General features: G+C 42.0%; 1 protein-coding gene across 1 annotated transcript in view; it reads left to right on the top strand.

Moving 5' to 3' along the window:
• LOC125028935 overlaps nt 1-22,500 on the top strand; it is a 28,365-nt gene that overhangs the window by 5,389 nt on the left and 476 nt on the right. The window contains exons 2-15 of the mRNA XM_047618566.1: nt 470-1,618; nt 2,339-2,476; nt 3,462-3,513; nt 4,457-4,611; nt 7,160-7,276; nt 8,937-9,090; nt 9,620-9,689; nt 10,056-10,181; nt 12,722-12,937; nt 13,493-13,609; nt 15,030-15,220; nt 15,861-15,990; nt 16,317-16,436; nt 16,647-22,500. The exon at nt 16,647-22,500 is cut by the window's right edge and continues 476 nt beyond it. Coding sequence (XP_047474522.1) covers nt 470-1,618; nt 2,339-2,476; nt 3,462-3,513; nt 4,457-4,611; nt 7,160-7,276; nt 8,937-9,090; nt 9,620-9,689; nt 10,056-10,181; nt 12,722-12,937; nt 13,493-13,609; nt 15,030-15,220; nt 15,861-15,990; nt 16,317-16,436; nt 16,647-20,531 — 6,620 coding nt within the window. The 3' untranslated portion in view covers nt 20,532-22,500. The remainder of the gene's footprint in view (nt 1-469; nt 1,619-2,338; nt 2,477-3,461; nt 3,514-4,456; nt 4,612-7,159; nt 7,277-8,936; nt 9,091-9,619; nt 9,690-10,055; nt 10,182-12,721; nt 12,938-13,492; nt 13,610-15,029; nt 15,221-15,860; nt 15,991-16,316; nt 16,437-16,646) is intronic.

Below are 22,500 nucleotides of genomic sequence, written 5' to 3'. Positions count from 1 at the left end.
GTGCAGTGGCCCCCGGCCAATATATAATAATCTCCAGAGTCCGTTCATTGCCATGTAAACTCTTCAGATTCAGTTATTACTAGTTATGAACAGTGTAATAACGTCAATAACTATAGGACAAGAGCACTATATGTGAAGATTCCAATTTAATGATATTTAAAAGATAAATATTTGCCGGTGCTGTAGGCGAGACAAAATTAATTTTAATTCTAAGTCATAATGTTCATAATGTTCACACTCTCCACCATGTGCGCTCAGAAAGTGTCCCATGGCCCCTGGGGCCCATGACCCTTAGGCTGGGAACCCCTGGTCTATTTTCTTTCTTCCTGTTATGATTTTGCAATGATTATTTTCTCATGTTCCCGTGTTTGCATTTTGTGACATTAATCACAACATAATAGGTTAACTTAATAAAGGTATCACTTGCGTCCTAAATCCTCTAAAGTAGCGCTATCTTATCATTTTCCAGCGCGCCATAGCCCATCAGACACACCCGACGTAAAGTCAGCGGATGCATTTCAATCAGCCGAAAAGGAAACGCCAGAAAATGCTCATGATGCAGGAACTACTTACAGTCCCTTCGTTGACGACTCTTGGACGACGGAGCCTGTATCAGACGGCGGCGAAGGGCCACTTGAAGTTGACGTTAACAAGCAGACTACAGTTTATTTAACCGATGCAGAGGTAAACTATCAGACTACAGGTTCTCCAGTCGGTGCTAACACAGACGCTAACTACCAGACAATTTACCCAATTGACAGTGATACAGAAGTTAACTACCAAACTACAAGTCACTCACTTGGTGTTGATGATGGGCCTCCGACAGAAAGTTACGTGGGTATTGGTGATCCCACGAAATATATAGAACCCGTTGAACCCACGGATGTCAACAGAGCTTTAGAAATTGACGAAGACCAGATCAGGAACATCATTCGTGTTAATCTAGAGAAGAAGGCGAACGGAGGAGAGAATGGCGGGCACTTCAGCCATCGTGTCTTGGAGCTTGACGAGGAGGAGATTAGAAACAGTATTCGAGAGAGAGTGCAAGAAGCCAATGATATGGATGAAAATATCCTTTCGTCTTTCACGAGTGGTAAGCGAAAAGAAGAGGGAGGAGGTGGACAGGTGACAGATGCAAGTATGACAGAAACGTATGACCATGGAGAGGTTGATCAAAAGTTTTTCCTGAGTGATGGAAACGCTGATGTATTGATGGAAAGTGGATGGATTGAGGAAGAGTCAAACGGCGGGGAAGTAATGGACGAAGAACTGGAAACGGAAGTAACAACGGAGCCAGACATGGCAGGCGGGGGAGAAGTGGATGACAACAACGCAGAGGGCTGGACAGCCACGCGAGGAAAGGGAGGCGGCGAGAATGAAAATAACAAGCTCGACACAGACGGAGAACCGTCACTGGAAGAAGGCTTTGACTCGTCCCTTGAAGATGAAAAAGGCGAGATCGACGACGTAAAGAGAGAAGAAAAGGCAGAAGAAACAATAAATACCCAGACGATAGGCGAGAGAATAATGGCGTTGGAGGAGGAGGCGGACGAAATCGAACAGTTCGACCCGGAGAAGGTGGAGGCGAACCTGAAGCGTCTTGAGGGGCATTTCAGAGGTGGGTACATGGGCATAATGAAACGTATTGTTTTCTATACAACACATGTGCACATACATTATAGCTTTTAATTGTACTTTATGCCAAATTACACATCAAGCCCTATTCTTAAAACTCAGTTAATCTATTCGCTCTATCCACATCATATATTCAGAGTGCATTATGCAAATACTTTCCACACATTTCATTCATGAATAGTTTAAAGTTTTAAAAAGTCCTGGTTAATATTTTATACAAATCATTGCTTTATACACAAAGTCCTGCACGCGTCTCATTTCACATTTCTCTCCACTTGAGCTGAGAAAGATATTGCACGTCTCTCATTCCATATTTCTCTCCATTAGAACCGAGAAATATATTGCACGCGACTCATTCCATATTTCTCTTCACTAGAACCGCGTCTCATTCCCTATTTCTCTCCACTAGAACCGAGAAAGATATTGCACGCGACTCATTCCCTATTTCTCTCCACTAGAACCGAGAAAGATATTGCACGCGACTCATTCCCTATTTCTCTCCACTAGAACCGAGAAAGATATTGCACGTCTCTCATTCCATATTTCTCTCCACTAGAACTGAGAAAGATATTGCACGCGACTCATTCCATATTTCTCTCCACTAGAACCGAGAAAGATATTGCACGTCTCTCATTCCATATTTCTCTCCACTAGAACTTAGAAAGATATTGCACGCGTCTCATTCCCTATTTCTCTCCACTAGAGCTGAGAAAGAAATCGAGTTTTGAGGGCAGGAGCGACGAAGGGCAAGCCGGCCTCTCCTCCCAGAGTCTGTGGGAGTACTTGCTCTCCTACGTAACGGCAGACGACCAGGAGAAACCCAGCAAGACCTTGATCGTTGGTGAGTCTTTTCGGATCGGTTTTGGGTCACTTGTTTTACGTTGTCGTTCTTCCTCATTTGAGTGTCATTTCGAGCTGTGTGTCTGTCTGTCTGTCTGCCTCCCTGTGACTTTCTCTCTGCCTATATGTCTGTCTGTTTTTTGTTTTATTTCTTCTAAATTTTGATTCAACTTTTTTTTTGTGTGTGTTGTTTTGTCATATTTTTTCGTCTGGTTGTTTTTAACTTCAGATTTGTTTTTCCTTTATCGCATTTCTATTCTCTTTCTTAATTTCTGTTTATTGTCCCTCTTTCGGTTATCTTTCATAACATTTTTCCTTTTCTCTGTATTTTTTTTTGTATTTTTATATCAGCTAAGCGTTGTTTAATTTGTATTTTTTTCGTTTTTTTGTGGTCTTTCTTAAGTTGAATTAATGGGTATTTTTATCAATATCTCTAGACTTCGTTTTATCGGTCTTTAGTTAGCTTTGATTTCTCGTTACTTTTCGTTTTTTCTCTCTTATTTACATTTTATCTGTGATCAGTATTTTATTTCTCACTATTTTGATCTGTCTTCTTATTTTTTTATCTTTAGGTCTTTACCTCGTTTGCTTCTTTTTTTTTTGCTTTATCGTTTTTATTCTCGTTTCTCTTCGCACGTTCATTTAAGTATGACGCTCCTTTTTTATTTTTTATTTTTTTTTATTTCCGTTCTGCTTTATTCTTATGATCAGATCGATTTTTCCTTTCTTTCTTTATTTATTTATATTTCTTATTCTTGATTTATTGTTATTATTATATTCGTTTCCCTTTTCATTCTAACATGTCATTCCTAATCGTTTTTCTCTTTATTCTTAGATATTTCACGTATATTTTAAAGAATTCTTTCTATTGTAACGCCGGGAAGTTATTAGGGTGTGAGTGGAATAAAGTTATAATTCACTTCATCAAATAACTTCTCACACACACGCCCACAGGATATTTAAATTGTCTTTGTATTTTGTTGCAGAGAAAAGACTCGCTCATCCGTGCGACATGCTTAAGAGTAATTTTCACGCATGGTAAGTAGGTGTTTTACGTGTTAATGAAGAGGCTAATGGCTGAATTGCACACTAAGTCTTAAGTCTCGTGGTTGAGTTCGTTTTGGAAGCATTAGTGGTCCTTGTGATGATTTTGAAATGACAATGCAGCGGTTATTGTAGCATTTATTATAAAAGAGTTTCGAAAGTAGTCACGCGGTGGTGATTATAATTATTGTCATTATTATAATGGCTATGGGAATGATTGAATTGATCAGGGTAATTTATAGCTTGGAATTATAATGGTAATCATCATAATAAGCATGATGTTAATGATTATGGTACGGAAGATAATAATGAGAAGATCAGACTTAATGATAGTTATGCGTAGAAAAAAGTTACGCATAGCAAGTTCAAATTATTCTCACCAAAATCACTGTATTCTGATCATGGAAAGAACAGTTACAATAATGATAGCAATAAAGAATTTTGACAATGATATCCAAATAATCAGAATACATTTCATAAAGTTTATACCTCTTAAACATTCATTCCTATAAATGTCTTTTGATGAAACTCGTTAACGTTATTGCATATCTATAATAACTGTGAGAAATATATTTACACGAACGTGCACACACACGCAGACACACACGCGCGCACACACACACACACACACACACACACACACACACACACACACACACACACACACACACACACACACACACACACACACAGAAACACACACAGAAAAACACACACTCACACACGCACACACACACACACACACACACACACACACACACACACACACACACACACACACACACACACACACACACACACACACACAATGTATATATATATATGTATTTAAATACACATACTCTATGTATGAATATGTATATAAATGTATACACGCGTGTGAGAGCGCGTGTTCGAATTCCCTTTCGTGCACAACCAACCTTCCCCCCCCCCCCAGGAAGAGGCATGCCACCCGCGTGAACGTCGTCGTGGTGGGCGGGGGCGTAGCTGGTCTGGCCGCCCTCAGGACTCTCACAAGCATGGGCGTCGAGGATGTCCTCCTTCTCGAAGCGACGAATCGGCTGGGCGGCCGCATCCACACCGTCAGGCATGGTGGGTGGCGGGGAGGCCTGCAGTGTCGTAGGGGAATATGCGTTTGGGGGGAGGTGTAGCTTTGCCTTGGTCAGTATGATTATGATGATAATGGTGATTATAACTATTATTATTCTGATTGGCATGTTCTTTACTGTCATTATCATCACCATTACCTCGTTATTACCTTCATCATCATCATCATTACCATCATCATCATCATCACCTTCACCTTCACCATCATCATCATCATCACCTTCACCTTCACCATCATCATCATCGTCATCATTACCATCACTATCACCATCATCATCATCATCACCTTCACCTTCACCATCATCGTCATCATTACCATCACTATCACCATCATCATCACCTTCACCTTCACCATCATCATCATCGTCATCATTACCATCACTATCACCATCATCATCACCTTCACCTTTACCATCATCATCATCGTCATAATTACCATCACTATCACCATCATCATCACCTTCACCTTCACCATCATCATCATCGTCATCATTACCATCACTATCACCATCATCATCACCTTCACCTTCACCATCATCATCATCGTCATCATTACCATCACTATCACCATCATCATCATCATCACCTTCACCTTCACCATCATCGTCATCATTACCATCACTATCACCATCATCATCATCATCACCTTCACCTTCACCATCATCGTCATCATTACCATCACTATCACCATCATCATCACCTTCACCTTCACCATCATCATCATCGTCATCATTACCATCACTATCACCATCATCATCACCTTCACCTTCACCATCATCATCATCGTCATCATTACCATCACTATCACCATCATCATCACCTTCACCTTCACCATCATCATCATCGTCATCATTACCATCACTATCACCATCATCATCACCTTCACCTTCACCATCATCATCATCGTCATAATTACCATCACTATCACCATCATCATCACCTTCACCTTCACCATCATCATCATCGTCATCATTACCATCACTATCACCATCATCATCACCTTCACCTTCACCATCATCATCATCGTCATCATTACCATCACTATCACCATCATCATCACCTTCACCTTCACCATCATCATCATCGTCATCATTACCATCACTATCACCATCATCATCACCTTCACCTTCACCATCATCATCATCGTCATCATTACCATCACTATCACCATCATCATCACCTTCACCTTCACCATCATCATCATCGTCATCATTACCATCACTATCACCATCATCATCATCATCACCTTCACCTTCACCATCATCGTCATCATTACCATCACTATCACCATCATCATCACCTTCACCTTCACCATCATCATCATCGTCATAATTACCATCACTATCACCATCATCATCACCTTCACCTTCACCATCATCATCATCGTCATCATTACCATCACTATCACCATCATCATCACCTTCACCTTCACCATCATCATCATCGTCATCATTACCATCACTATCACCATCATCATCACCTTCACCTTCACCATCATCATCATCGTCATCATTACCATCACTATCACCATCATCATCGCAATCACCACCACCGCTGTCATCACTGGAAATTAAACTAATAAACTACTGTTGGTCTTCCTTCTGCTTACGTGTCTTTGCGCGAGGTGGTCATCGCCGACGGAGTTCACTGGGCCCCAACTTTTATTTTCTTGCGACCCTAATATCGCTCCTGCAGGCATGACCGCGACCCCGTTTTTCCTGAGAATAAACAGTGGCATCCGGCGAGGGCTGACAAGTACGATTTATAGCAGAGCAAAATTGGAGACTGTAGGAAAAAAAAAAAATATTGCCTAATGTATTGCCTAATGTAAATGGTTATCTTTCTGACCAACTGGGTGATAATTAGGCATTAATGATAATCGTAATTGTATGCCGACAACATAACAGATTCGGGAACCTTATATGAATTTTATGTATGTAGTAAATTCTTGTATATATGTTTATGTAATAGTGATTCTAGGCAGAAATACAACATTTTAGAAATCGTATCTATTTAACTGATTCCATTTTTTCCCACTGTAAGTTGAAAATAACTCGATGATTTTTCAAATTTCACGATACATGAAGATATTAACGTAATTCAGGAAGCTTTTGAAATGGCATAGTGTTTCGAAACAGCCAAATTGACCTAATCCAATTTAACCAACAACTACAACGAAATAACTAGTGTTCGGCATTATCTACATGCACATCTCCCGTTTTCTAAATAGTTTCTTCTCTTCAACATAGGCAGGCAGACAGACAAATAGATAGATAGATAGATAGATAGATAGATAGACAGGTAGATAGATAGATAGATAGACAGGCAGACAGACAGACAGACAGACAGACAGACAGACAGACAGACAGACAGACAGACAGACAGACAGACAGACAGACAGACAGACAGACACACACAGACAAATAGACAGATAGGTAGACAGATAAATATACATATCTGCATCTCCCATATATTTCATCCCTGTTCCTCCCTCCCACGTTCCTTATCTCCCGCTCCCCCCCTTCCCACCCAGACAAATGGATGATGGAAGAGGGCATCAGCGTGATCCAGGGAGACAGAGACAACCCAGTGTTCGACGTGGCCAAGGAGCTCGGGCTGTTAGGGGAACCTGTAGCAGAACCTGATTGGGGTAAGTGACCCCTGCTTCAAGGATGTTTAATGATCATGTCGTTTGTCTGTTTGTTCAGTACCTTTCTTCTTATCTGTTATTTCTGTGTTTACATTTGTCAGGGGTGTTTTGTTTTATTTGTTTTTTTTGTGTGTCTCTCTTTTAAATGGCTTTAGGGAGGATTAAGCCCATCGAAGTACTGAGAAAACTCGTGTTCATAACTCAGTCATATAAATACAACACTTACCTACTCTTTTTCTCTGTTCATATATCTGTATATCCGTATGTATGCGTGGGTAATTGGGGTTGCGTTTAGGAAAGTATTATATGAGGTGCACCGGTATGTGTTCGTGCAAATGTGTGCTAAGAATAGAAAAAGGCTGGTGGCCCTCGCAACAGGTTGTGGCGCGACCTATGCAACACCTGTTTACGGCTTTGCCCTTTCTTGCATCTTATGCGGCCTTTTATACGGTTTGTGTGCCATAGATCTCTCTCTCTCTCTCTCTCTCTCTCTCTCTCTCTCTCTCTCTCTCTCTCTCTCTCTCTCTCTCTCTCTCTCTCGCTCTCTCGCTCTCTCGCTCTCTCTCTCGCTCTCTCTCTCTCTCTCTCTCTCTCTCTCTCTCTCTCTCTCTCTCTCTCTCTCTCTCTCTCTCTCTCTCTCTCTCTCTCTCTCTCTCTCTCTCTCTCTCTTTCTCTTTCTCTCCCTCTCTCTCTCTCTCTCTCCCTCTGTATATATATTTATATATAATATATATATACATATATAAATACATACATACGTGTATGTGCCTGATGTATACATACGCACACACGTGTGTATGTGTGTGTGTGTGTGTGTGTGTGTGTGTGTGTGTGTGTGTGTGTGTGTGCGCGTGTGTGTGTGTGCATGTGTGTGTGTGCATGTGTGTGTGTGCATGTTTGTGTGTGTGTGTGTGTGTGTGTGTGTGTGTGTGTGTATGTGTGTGTGTGTGTGTGTGTGTGTGTGTGTGTGTGTGTTTGCGCGCGTGTGTGTGTGTTTGTGTGTGTATTTATGCATATAAGTATGTATGTATGTATGTATATATGTATGTAGTATGTATGTATGTATGTATGTATGTAGGTATGTATGTTTGTATATACTTTATATATATATATATTTGAATATACATATATGTGCGTATATATATGTATATATATGTATATATATAAATATGTTTGTATGTTTATAAGTCTATATATTATATATGTATATATATGTATATATCTATATACCTTTAGTATATACATTATGTATATGTATATAATATATATATATATATATATATATATGTATATAAATGTATATATATGCATGTATATATATTCATGTATGTATATGTATATATATGTATATATATGTACATATGTATATATGTGCATATGTGTATAAATGTGTATGTATATATATATGTATATACGTCTATAAATATATATATATATATATATATATATATATATTATATATATTATATATATATATATATATATATATATATATATATATATATATTTGTATACGTATAAACGTATGTGTCGTACATGTAGGCGCGCGTAAGCCTGCTCACATGCACAGTTGCAGACGCACACACGTGCAAGACTCGTCCTCTACGAGTACCCAAGAGCGGCCAAGTCTCTCCCCGACTAAGCATCTTCCTCAATGCAGAGAGCGACGTCGTGACGAGCGACGGGGACAAGATGCCCTTGGCGAACGTCCTCAAGGGCGCCAGCATCCTGCAGCAGCTCCGGCAGGACGAAAGAGAGGAGCACCGCTTCCGCATGTACAGAGACCGGCCCCTCGGGGAGTTCTACCTGGACAGGTACATGAGACGGTTCCTGGGTAGTCGTTGGCGGTGCTGCTTTTGGGGTTCTGTTAGTGTTTGTTGCAGAGACGAAGGGAAGAAACAGTTGCAAGAAGCGATAGATAGATAGAGGAATAACTCAATAAATTAATGGATAAGTGAATAAATGGAAGAATAAGGTGAATAGATGAGTAACCCACTTAATGTATAGATAAATAAATATATATATCAATTGATGATTAAACAACGATACACAAGCCAAATAAAAAAATAAAAAAATAATAATCACCACTGTAAATGGAATAAAATAAGTATGTAAATTTATAAGTAAGTGAACAAGGAAGACAGTCCCGTTGCAAGTACCACGTTAGCAACAGCGTCAATGAGCAGGTAGTGTTACTGAAGTTCCACATACTAAGAGAGTTTATAATCCATTCTTACTAAGTCGCAAATTAGAGCCTTTATTTTATTTTTAATCCAATTCAGCATTTGTATTCGATTCGATTCGATTCGACTTATCATTCTAATAATGATTATTTTGCTGCAGGTTTGAAGAGCTGTGGGGATCCTCTGATAACGAGAAGGACAAACAGGCGTGGATGTATTATACTCACCAGGTATTTGCTTAAACTGTAGTTAGGCTTATGTTTATGTCCGCCTGCCTCTCTCTCCACATCTCTCCATCTCCGTGTTAATCTCTTTTTTCCACCTGCCTACATGCAGTTGCGATGCATACATGAATCTCTCGCTCTTTATATTATCACTCTTAATTGGTTTTATCTGTTTGTATCTATATTAACATATCTATATCTATCTATCTATCGATAAATGTATAGGTATGTATGTATGTATATCTATCTGTGTCTATATGTATATTCATTTATGTATGTATATATATGTATATTCATTTATGTATGTATATATATATGTATATAGATATGTATGTTTATATATGATACATATATGTACGGCCCTTCCTGCAGGTGGTGTCCCAGGAGCACGGCGGCCACTGGATGAACATGTCCTCCCTCGACGCCAAGAACTTCGTGCCCCTCGGCTATGAGTACACGTGGCGCGGCGGAATGGACGGCTTCGTCAGGTACCTCATGGTAAGTGGCGGCTCCTAGCGTGGGCTTGGCGTAGGGCCCTCTTTCATACAGCATCCATGCACACTTAAGCCTATGCTTGTGCTTGTATATAGCCTGCGTAAAAAACAGTGACACGTACTGACTCACTCTCTCATTCTCACGGTCACACCCACTTTCACTCTCACTCTCACTCTCACTCTCACTCTCACTCTCACTCTCACTCTCACTCTCACTCTCATACTCACTCATTCCCATACTCACACTTTCACTCTCCCACTTACACGCTCTCTAACTCTCATACTCATACTCTCACTCCCTCTCCCTCTCATTCTCACTCTCACATAGTCTCTCATTCTCTCACCCTCACGTTTCACACTCACTCACACTCACAGCGAAGAGTTGGATTCCAGCGTGGGAGAGTGTAGGGGGAGCTTGAGCTTACCTGGCGGTGATTCTTGTGTGGAGATTCGCCACTGAATGCACACACACACACACACACACACACACACACACACACACACACACACACACACACACACACACACACACACACACACACACACACACACACACTCACACACACTCACTCACTGTACACAGTCTTTTGTATAAAATTGTCTTTCCGTATTTTTATCTGTTATTGGTCTGTTAACCAGTTTACCGTTCTTCAACCGTCTGTCTTTTGATTTCTCTTGATTATTCTTTCACTTGAAAAGCCTTTATCCTTTTACCGTTAATGACCGATAGATATATATTTTTTTAACTTTATGATATGTTGACATATAAATCGACCCTTTGAGGACGTATGTTGTGAACTTTACTAATAATGACTTTGCTGCCATTTTATTTGTCGCTTATACTAATACAGTTGTTAAGGACACGGTTAGTACTGTTACATCCTTGCATTTCTTTATGACGGTATTCAATGACAAAACTACCCTTGACTTGATACCGGCGACGTGACAGTCCATGGTTGTCTTCCTTGCGTTTTCTTTTATGACTAAACTCCGTTTTCTTTTATCTTCGAGGTGTTTTTTTTCTGAAAAAATCGCCCTTCTCTTTTCTATTGTTGATTCTCTCTTCTCTTTTCTGTCTCTCTTTTCTATTAATTAGTACTTGTTCTTTTCACTCTCTTCTTCATAGTTCTTCATGTGGCCATTATCTTCCCTTTCCTTGTCTCTATTTCTCTTTCCCCTTTCTCATATCTTTCTTTTATCCTATTTTTGAGTGTCTTCCTTTCTTCATAACCTTCCTTCTCTTTACCCTCTCGCACTTTCTTTCTCTGACTTTCGTATGATTTTCTTCGTAACTCTTCCCTTCCTTTCCCTTTCGCCTCACCCATTTTCTTCTTCTCTGCTGTTCGTATGCCTTTCTTTGCATCCCTTCCCTCCTCTTCCCCCTTCCCTCCTCTTCCCCCTTCCCTCCTCTTCCCCCTTCCCTTCTCTTACCCCTTCCCTCCTCTTCCCCCTTCCCTCCTCTTCCCCCTTCCCTTCTCTTACCCCTTCCCTCCTCTTCTTCCTTCCCTCCTCTTCCCCCTTCCCTTCTCTTACCCCTTCCCTCCTCTTCTTCCTTCCCTCCTCTTCCCCCGTCCCTCCTCTTCCCCCGTCCCTCCTCTTCCCCCGTCCCTCCTCTTCCCCCTTCCCTCCTCTTCTTCCTTCCCTCCTCTTCCCCCGTCCCTCCTCTTCCCCCTTCCCTCCTCTTCCCCCTTCCCTCCTCTTCCCCCTTCCCTCCTCTTCCCCCGTCCCTCCTCTTCCCCCGTCCCTCCTCTTCCCCCTTCCCTCCTCTTCCCCCTTCCCTCCTCTTCTTCCTTCCCTCCTCTTCCCCCTTCCCTCCTCTTCCCCCTTCCCTCCTCTTCCCCCTTCCCTCCTCTTCCCCCTTCCCTCCTCTTCCCCCGTCCCTCCTCTTCCCCCGTCCCTCCTCTTCCCCCGTCCCTCCTCTTCCCCCTTCCCTCCTCTTCTTCCTTCCCTCCTCTTCCCCCTTGCCCTCTCTTCCCCCTTCCCTCCTCTTCCCCCTTCCCTCCTCTTCCCCCTTCCCTCCTCTTCCCCCTTCCCTCCTCTTCCCCCTTGCCCTCTCTTCCCCCTTCCCTCCTCTTCCCCCTTCCCTCCTCTTCCCCCTTCCCTCCTCTTCCCCCTTCCCTCCTCTTCCCCCGTCCCTCCTCTTCCCCCTTCCCTTCTCTTCCCCCTTCCCTCCTCTTCCCCCTTCCTTCCTCTTCCCCCTTGCCCTCTCTTCCCCCTTCCCTCCTCTTCCCCCTTCCCTCCTCTTCCCCCTTCCCTCCTCTTCTTCCTTCCCTCCTCTTCCCCCTTGCCCTCTCTTCCCCCTTCCCTCCTCTTCCCCCTTCCCTCCTCTTCCCCCTTCCCTCCTCTTCTTCCTTCCCTCCTCTTCCCCCTTCCCTCCTCTTCCCCCTTGCCCTCTCTTTCCCCTTCCCTCCTCTTCCCCCATTCCCTTCTCTTCCCCCTTCCCTCCTCTTCCCCTTCCCTTCTCTTTCCCCTTCCCTCCTCTTTCCCTTCCGCCCCCTTCCAAGGTCCCCCCCTGACAGCGCACTGACCTCTTTATTCCCCAAGGGAGCGATCGCTCAGCCCCAGATCCGGCCGAACGCGCCCGTGTGCCAGGTGTTCTGGGACCAGCCTGACGGAGGCGGCGCCCTGGTGGTCACCGCCGACGGCTCCTCCTTCCTGGCCGACTACCTGGTGGTGGCGCTGCCGCTCGCCGTGCTCAAGGAGCGCCACCTCACGACCTTCATCCCACCGCTGCCCAGGCAGCTCACGAGCGCCTTCTCGGTGAGTGAGTGTGTGTGTGTGTGTGGGTATGTGTGTGTGTGTGTGTGGGTATGTATGTGTGTGTGTGGTTATGTGTGTGTGTGTGGGTATGTGTGTGTGTGTGGGTATGTGTGTGTGGGGGGGGGGTATGTGTGTGTGTGTGTGGGTATGTGTGTGTGTGGGTATGTGTGTGTGTGTGTGGGTATGTGTGTGTGTGTGGGTATGTGTGTGTATGTGTGTGTGTGGGTATGTGTGTGTGTGTGGGTATGTGTGTGTGTGTGTGTGTGTGGGTATGTGTGTGTGTGTGGGTATGTGTGTGGGTATGTGTGTGGGTATGTGTGTGTGTGTGTGTGTGTGTGTGTGTGTGTGTGTGTGTGTGTGTGTGTGTGTGTGTGTGTGTGTGTGTGTGTGTGTGTGTGTGTGTGTGTGTGCCTGACTGTGTGTCTGTGTCTTTGTGTGTATCTGTGTGTGTCTGTGAGTCTGTGTGCACGCGCGTACATTATATGTCTATATGTATAGTTATAAACATATTCCCAAAACATGTAACTTGTAATCGAGATGAATGGCTCCCCTCAGGCATTCGAGGCCGGCACCGTGAACCGAGTGGCACTCAGCTGGCCTTCTCCTTGGTGGCTCGAGGGCGACCTTGAGAGGCAGATAATGTGGAGAGAATATTCCTTCCCGCCGGAGATGGTAAGTGAGATTCTGTTTTAGTAGTAAAGAGATGGAGAGGTTGGGAGAAAGGAATAAAGAGAAGGAAGGAGGGAAGAGAAGAGCGAGAGACTAAGGTAGGGAGAGACGGAGAAAGGGAAGGAGGTAGGAGGGAAGGACAGAGAAAGGGGGAAGCGGATGGAAGTTGTAGGGTGAAATAGAGGGAGCGAGGAGAGAGGGAGATAGAGAGGGAGCGAGAAAGGGAGTGAAGAAGAGAGCGAGAGCTAGGTAGGGAGGGAGAAAGGGTGATATGGAAGGGCAGATTGGGAAAGAGGGAGTGAAGGAGGGAGGGTAAACGAAAGAAAGCGAGTTAAGGAGGAAGAAGGAGAGGGGGCGAGGGAGAGATTGAGAAAGTGAGGGAGCAAGTATGGGAGGGAGAAAGAGAGGCAGGGAGCGACGGACTGAGAGAGAGAGAGAGAGCGAGAGCGAGAGCGAGAGCGAGTGATGGAAGGTGAACGAGAGAGCGAGAGAGGGAGGGAGAAAGAGAGGGGAGGGAGGGAGAGAGAAAGAGAGGGAGAAAGGATGGGGGAGGAAGAGAAAGTGAGGGAGGGAAGGAGAAAAGAGACAATGAGAGACGGACTGAGAAAGAGAGGAAGTGAGGGAGGGACGGAAAAAGAGAGAGAGCGATAGAAGGAGGGAAACAACGGGGGCAAGAGAAAGAGGGAGAAAGAGCAGGAGCGAAGAAGGAAAGGAGAAAGAGAGGGGGCGAGAGAGGGAGGGAGGGAGAAAGAGAGGGGTGAGGGAATGAGGGAGAAAGAAAGGGTGCAAGAAAAAGAGGGGAGCGAAGGAGGGAGGGAGAAAGAGAGAGAGCGAGGGAAAAAAAACGAGGGAGCATGAGAGAAAGTGAGGAAGGGAAGGAGGAAAGGAGGAAGGGAGAGAAAGAAAAATTCGAAAGAAATGCAGAAACTAATGTAGAAAGAGAAATGAGAAACACGGCACTAACATGAAAAGGTGACGTTTCCCGAACCCTAAAGGAATGTCCATCAACTTCCTGTCTGGGTCACAGAGAGAAAAGTTCATTTTTTGCCCGCTATTTGAGAGAGAGAGAGAGAGAGAGAGAGAGAGAGAGAGAGAGAGAGAGAGAGAGAGAGAGAGAGAGAGAGAGAGAGAGAGAGAGAGAGAGAGAGAGAGAAATAGACAGAGAGATTGGGAGGGGAGAAAGAAAGAAAGGTAGAAAGAGAAAAATGAAATTCAAAAGAAAAAAACGAATAAGGAAAAGACAAAAAAAAAGAAAAAAAAAAGAAGAAGAAACAAAGTGAAGGAGAAAGAGCGAGAGAAGTAGAAAGAAAGATAGTGTAACAGAAAAGAAAAAAAAAAAAAAAAAAACTCGAGGTAATAAAGCGAGAGAGCAAAAGAGGCAATCTGACTTACGCTTTCTCCCACGTTGTCTTCCTCGTTACAGGAATGGATGTCCAGTATCGTGCAGGTGAAGAGCGCCCCTCACAACCGAGCTCAGTTGGAGATGTTGGTAACAGGCGAGGCATCCTTAACCATGGAGGAAATGCCAGTTGAGACGGTCATTTCCCATCTCATGACTCTCATTCGTGCTATTAACCGGCCGTATACCGTCCCTCTGCCTTCATTTTTCCACCGGTAGGTTTTTTTCCCATGGCTTTGCGTGGAGGTTGTAAAGGATGGAACGCTCCGTTTTCTATGACTTGTTTGAATTGTTTTTGTTTGTTAGGTGACACTGCGGGAAAATGCAGTTTTTAAGTCTGGATCTGAAATTAAACCAGCTTTTCGTATCATTTTTAAAATGCTTTTTGATAAATAAAATTACTAATGGGGACTGCAGCATTGGCGATATATTAATAATAAAAAAACAGCATCAGAGCATCATTAATTCTGCAGAAAATACAGAAAGATGAACAGCACACAACAAGGCATTAGTAACAGATGATACGCAACACATTAACAGGAACCACCTTACATAATACATAATAAGAAACTGCTACCAGACAAACAAACACATTTTTCGAATAAAGAACAAATTTGAATTAGAAGGAATAACTTCGCAATGCCGGCGTTGTAACTGACGCATTTCGATTAATTGCTCATCAGATTTTTTTCTTCATATCATTTGGACGTGAGTTAAATCGAAACGCGCCATTTTCTTACGCTGTAGTGTTCATTCCTCTCTATGTCACAATGAACACGCTACTGGCTTCGACGTGAGTAAAGATAATAAGGATAATAAATAATAATAATGATAATAATCATGTATTTCCTTTAGATCGCAGTGGAACAAGAACCCATGGGCTCGGAGTTCGTACCAGTCCTACATGACGATGGACGGCGTGAAACGGAGGCTGAAGGACCGAAGTGTTTTATGCCCGCGTCTCGCCAGCTCGAGCGGGAGGAAGGTGAGGCGGAGTGCGCGGGATTGTGAGGGTATTTGGAGGCAGGGCAGGAAGGAATGAATGAATACACACACACACACACACACACACACACACACACACACACACACACACACACACACACACACACACACACACACACACACACACACACAAACACACATTTCCTTTTTTTTCTCATGAAATTTCTAACCTTTACAAAATAAATAACTCGATATATTTCAGCATAAAATTCATTGCCCATGAAGATCAACCAAAATGAAGGCCAACCCAGTTCCCTCACATCCCACCAGTAAAACAACTTTACGCCCTAATTATCCCCCCAACAGTCCGTTTTCTTTGCCGGGGAACACACCTCTACGGATCGCTTTGGCACGGTCGATGGTTCGTTTCTCTCTGGAATAAGGGCAGCCAAGTGGGTTATGGACGAAGTCGTTGCTCAAAGATTGGTGAGTTGTAATAATTATTTTCTTTTTTTTTCCTTTTCGTTACTTGTTTCTCTTTTGACCGGCGTTTTGTATATATCAATTATCTTTTCATATATCTCATTATTTTTACTTTTGTTGTTATTTTTGTCAATATTCTCACACTGTTGTGTGGAATGTTAGTTAATCTGTTCAATAAGTATCATTATATAATCAGTTTGCTTTCCTTTCCAGAAACCTTATGAGAGCGAGGAAGTAAAATTTACCGTTCCCGACGCCCAAAAACAAAACATTAACTTCTTCGACCTCTTCCTCAATCCCAAAAAGTACTACCAAGTCGCCAGTGTTAAATCCAAAAGCAAGGAAAGTGAGGAACTGATGTCAAGGAGGAGGAATCAACCAGACAGAAGAAATCAAGATGGCAGACCAACACTATACTATGGTCAGTCACGAGATGAGGCTGAGGTAGTGCCGAGAGGCCAGTTTGGTGACGACAGGCAACAGGAAACGTACATTATCCAGACTGAAGATGGTCGTCGAATTCCTGTTGTCTTTTCTAGGAAGAATGGCGGACAAATGCCATTGGTCTTAACTGACAACAATGGCGATCAAGTGCCAGTTGTCCTGTCTGGCAACAACGGCAATCAAGTTGTCCTCTCTGGGAACAATGGCGACCAAGTACCTATTGTTCTAGAGAGAGAAGACGGTCAACAAGTTGCTTATGTCATTGCCGAAGACAATGGGCAGCAAACTCCCTATGTCATTCCTACTGGTAACAGCGCACAAGTTCAATATGTCATGTCTTCAACCAATCGACCAGATGGTCAGCAGAAAGTTTATATCATGGCTGATGACAATAATCATCATGTTCCTTTAGTTGTGTCTCCAGACAATGAAAAGCAAGCCCCTTATATAGCAACCACTGGCGATGGCCACCAGGTTTCATATGTTCTGTCTACTAAGAATGGGCAGCAAGTTCCTTTTGTTTTATCAAATGGCAATAATCACGAAGGTCCACATGACCAGTCGAGTCACAGACTTCCCTATCCCTTAGCTGTAGAAAATGGGCCGAAGGTTACTTTTGTTATGGCTGCAAAAGATAGTCGCACAGCTTCCCATGACTCCTCAAGGGAGAAGTCTCAATTAGAAATCCTCAGAAATGTCAAGAGTTCAGAAATGACAACCAAATTTACACCGGCACTTGCTCAGTCAGAGGATGAATCCAGTTCCCCTTTGAGTAAAGAAGAATTTGCGATCGTTTATGTAGACAGCGAGGGGAAAAGGATCTCGGATATCCCTATGAAGTTGTCCTCCATGGTGGAAGGTATGGTGCGAGAAAGCATGGAAACAAGTCTGAAGGAGAATAATCAAGAAAATGCCACACCCCTTTCCACTGTGGAAGAGGAGGGAAGCCAAGATGAAGATAGATTATCTATTCAAGATTCGAGTTTTGAAGATGTCTCTATATCTGGACGACTAAGAAACAGAAACAGGAAGAGGAACAGGAATAAAGGAATTAGAAACAGAAACAGAAATAGGAAAAGAGACAAACCAAGCAGTCAAGAAGATGAGAACACATCACACAGTGATAAAGGCGAAGCACAGACCCAGCATACCCCCCCACAACACATAACATACAACTCACCTCTCCACTTCCCACTGCCACTACCAAGCCATTATTTTCCATACGTAGGTTCTTCTACTCCCACCACAGAGTCAACCACAGCCGAACCTGCTAAAATCACTTCAACCGTTCCTAATGCCCAAGTGACCTACTATGCAAACAACCGGATGTCAGTCATCATGGAACCTGACTTATCACAGGCACATGACATGTATGACTTTCAAGGTAGTCAGTCATATCCACAGTATGCAGTGAGTGTCAATGCACCCAGCCTGGAGATGCCTAGTTACCCCTCTTCCCATTCACAACCACCTCTTAAACTCACCACCAATTTCTATCATCGATCCCCAGAAGCTCAAACACCCCCCACAGTCTGGCAAAGGCCAAATGTGAACTCGCCTCCACATTCACAAGGACACATTTCAGGCCTAGACATATCAAGACAAGCTAGCCTACATCTTGCAGATCACCTTCCACATGGTGATTCTTCATATAATGGAGCTGCGAATAATCCTAGGTGGACCCAGACTTACAATCAACACCCCAGGTATGATATGTTTTCTTCTACTACCGAACCATATTATAATGTGATTTCATCTACACGTCAAAGCCTACATATGCCACCCATCCATCAGCCAGAAAATCCCACCCCTTTTGATGTGACACAAACCTTATCAACACAGATAAAAAATCTGCAGCAAAGTCAGTACTATTCCCCAAGTACACATCCATTTACAGACCCCAATTATAACAGAGGTAGCACAGCTAACAAAGCTCCCAGTGGACCTTATGGTGCATACCCACACAGGACTCCAAACAAAGGTCCTGTTGGACCATATGATACATACCCAAGTACTTCTACAAACAGTGCTCCTTCTCACTCCTATGCTTCATACCCAGTTTCAAGCCATCATTCTCAGGACTACGATTCTTTCCCACCAAATCGACAGGCACTTCTGGAGTACTACAATATAAGGCCTGGACCAAATGGACAGGTGCACATGAACATCAATATGCCACCTCTTCTTAATAGGGATCAGTCATCAGTCTATGCCATCCTGGATGATGGTACAGATCCAAAAACTTTAATGACAGCAAACAGGCACAGGTCACAGAATAACAACAAAAGCAGAATGCAGGACAGAATGGGCAGTTATGAATACGTAGATTCTGCAGAATTTCTTGGATCCCCATATGATGTAAATCAAACAATAAATTTCGAAAGAGTTCTTTCTCCAAACAGTAAAAGTACCAGTGGTCAACAGCAGCAGCAGCATACAAGTACTGCATATGAAACTGGTTCACGAAAAGAGTTTCAAGGAAATTCTGATGAGTTTGTAAACATTAAGATAAACTCTGAGGAGGTTCCAATAAATTCTGAAGAATTTAAATCAAAAGAAGTGAAGGCAAACTCTACAACAGTGAAAAACAACTCCAAAGAAAAAACTAAATATGAAGTTTCAAAATTAAGCTCTGAGGAAATAAAAAGAAAGTCTGAAGAAATGGAAGCAAAAATAAGTTCAGAAATTAACATAAATTCTGGAGAATTTGAATCAAAGTTAAGTTCAAATGCAAACTCTGAGGAACTAACAGTAAATTCTGAGGATTCAGAAATGGACCCTGGACAGCACTACTCAGTACAAGTACGTGATGGAAGTAGTGGTGAAGATAGCAGCAACAAAGAAGAAACCGAGAAATATTATTCCAATAATGGGATGCCAGTACACCCTGGCTTCCTGTCTGCAATATCTGCTATGCAATATACCCCAGTCATATTACAACCCATGTCATTTTTCAATCCAATGATGCAAAGCATGAATCCTTTCCCTCCTACGAGAACAGATCTGTCTTCACCTCATTTCCAAAGCCAATCCGCACAAAAAAGGCCCCAAAGGCCTCAGAGCAGTGAAAAAGAAGAAGTCCGTTCCTTTAGTTTGCATAAATTATTAGTGCAGCCTGAGAAAAAGTTGCAAGATTCTATAGACTCCCAGGATCAACTTGAAACCATTAATACCTCTCTTGATGAAGAGCAGGCAAGTGCTGATATACAGTCCATGGAGGAATTTCTCTATGAAATATCACTTGAAATTTCTTCAGGAATGAAGAACAATACGGGAAGTGGTGAACAAAAAAGAGCAAGGAAGAATAAAAGGAAGAGAAACAGAGGTGAAAGTGATAGAGACCTTAGCATTGAAATACTGACTGAAGCTTTGCAAAGTCCAAAAACAGAGCAGATTATGAAATCTGATGTTTTTACCATCCAGAGATCAGAAAATCAGGAGCGGATTGCATCCACTCCTGAAAATCATGAAGTAAGTACTGTCCAAACAACAGCTGCTCCAGACCTTCATGACCATACCTCAGATTATGAAAATTATGAATTATATACAACAGAAATGTCCATTTTCAATACATGGATGCCAGAGAGTGATAGTTCAGTCCAAGATAATGAAGAAACATCTGAGTCATGGTTCTCATGGTATATGAATTATTAAAGACTAGCAACTGTGAAGCTATAAATTATTTCCATTAATCAACTGATCACTTGTCATTAAGAATTGCACACAGTAATTCATAGTAAATTGGGAAAGGAACCTGGCTTTTCTGGTGGTCTCTTAGGGTATAGAAATGGAAATCAAGGCAGCATATAGTCAGATAACTGAGCTCCAATTTCTAACTTGCTTTCATTATATTGCGAGTATGTAGCTGTGACACACTGTTTTAATATTGCACCTGATATGTTAATTAGAGAAATAGGTACCAAGTGCCATCAAGCTTAATGAGAAAGTTTAATTTGATAATAGTGAGAGCTACTTGGTTGTATGAAATGAAGCACCAAGATTATTTCACCAGCTTTAAGCTTAACATCAATATTTCTTAAAGCTTGTACAGATTTATATGTAATTTTGATACCTTTCAAATTCTTTTTTATGTTACAAGAAACTAAAAAAACATCAATTTTACTGTTGATACTTTTGCATAGCATTGTATATTGTACATATTATTTATTTCTAATTTATTATTGTAGGCTGTTTATAATAAGCACTTAGAAGTTACCAAGACAAACAAGAAATATATGATCAGTGATTAATGCTTATAAAAAATAAATGTGCTAGACATTATAGCACTATGGTAAAGTATTGAGGTGAAAAGGGTAAAAATTAGTTATCAGTTAGGATAAGGGGACAGAAGAAGGGGATGAAGAAGAGAAGGAAAAGGAAAGGGGGAGAAGAAAACACCATATAAAGTTAGTTGAGGTGAGGGCTGAGGCCCAAGGTAGGGGTTGATCCCCTACTTTGGGCCGGTCTCCAACTCCTAAGCCCCCACGACCACAATGAGTGAGGGGTTGGGGGGGTAGATATATAAAAATGTGCTAAATACCAGTATTTTACAGAGAATATATGGATCTTGTTAAGGCAAATGATCCAATGTGTTAATTTATGTAATGTGAACTTCAACCCATTCAAACTGGGAGTGTATGTATACATGCACTGTCCCTTATGGTTTCTGCTTATTCATTTGTAAACATGTGAATGGTTCCAGAAACATTTTGTCACCTGAGTCAATTACTGGGCCACCTTGATCTCACCAATTATTCTATTCCTTGAATTTTCAGAAGGGAATGTTTGTTTGTTATTACTGTTAATAATGATAGTAATAGAATAGTAATGATAATAATAGTAATAGAATAAAAAAATTAACTTTTCAGAATTAATTCAAGGAATGGATTAAATTGGAGAGATCATGTTGGCCTAGTAACTGACTCCTTGGTGAAAACACTTTAGAAGCCATGTATATGTGAACAAAATTTATAAAGCAAGACCACAGTGAACAAATCATGTACCCATTGCTAATGGTTTAATGATGGCATCCACAAGTTGCACCAGTATGTGGCATTTTGAATTGTATTCATTTCACATCATCTTCGTTTTCATCATTGCAAGCAGTTAAGTTGTGCATTATAATTAGAGATGTGCTGGGGGGAACAGTTTTATGGGCAGCATGAGCCATTGCTTTTAGTAATGGTGCTGGCTTAGACAGAAAATTGTTCACTATATTGTAAGACTTGTGTCTTTTCTGATGTTTCTGCTTAAAATTACATGTAAGCAGGGATTATTAACTTTTCCTTAACACAATTCTTACCTTATTTCCATATTCTTAAATGTTAATTTCACTTTAGGAAAAATTGTCTCCTCCTTGCTTAATTCTAACATTAAGATAAAACAGAAATAAATGTAGCAGTAAGTATTGGAGTAACAGGATAAGTATCAGCACTTCTCTAATTGTAATTAGTTGATAAGTCACTGCTTTATCATGATCATCCTTTTCCCACTGGCTCATCCTGTTTTCAATTTTTGCATTACTTTATGTATATCAAACTTTTTGTCTTAACATTTCTATGAAAGGGTAACACTTCATATTCAAGCTTCTAGTTTGTTTTTAGTGTTTCATAAAACTTTTCTG

The sequence above is a fragment of the Penaeus chinensis genome, chromosome 9, assembly GCF_019202785.1.
Source record: "Penaeus chinensis breed Huanghai No. 1 chromosome 9, ASM1920278v2, whole genome shotgun sequence".
Lineage (NCBI taxonomy): Eukaryota > Metazoa > Arthropoda > Malacostraca > Decapoda > Penaeidae > Penaeus > Penaeus chinensis.
This window is presented reverse-complemented; position numbering and strand designations above follow the sequence as displayed.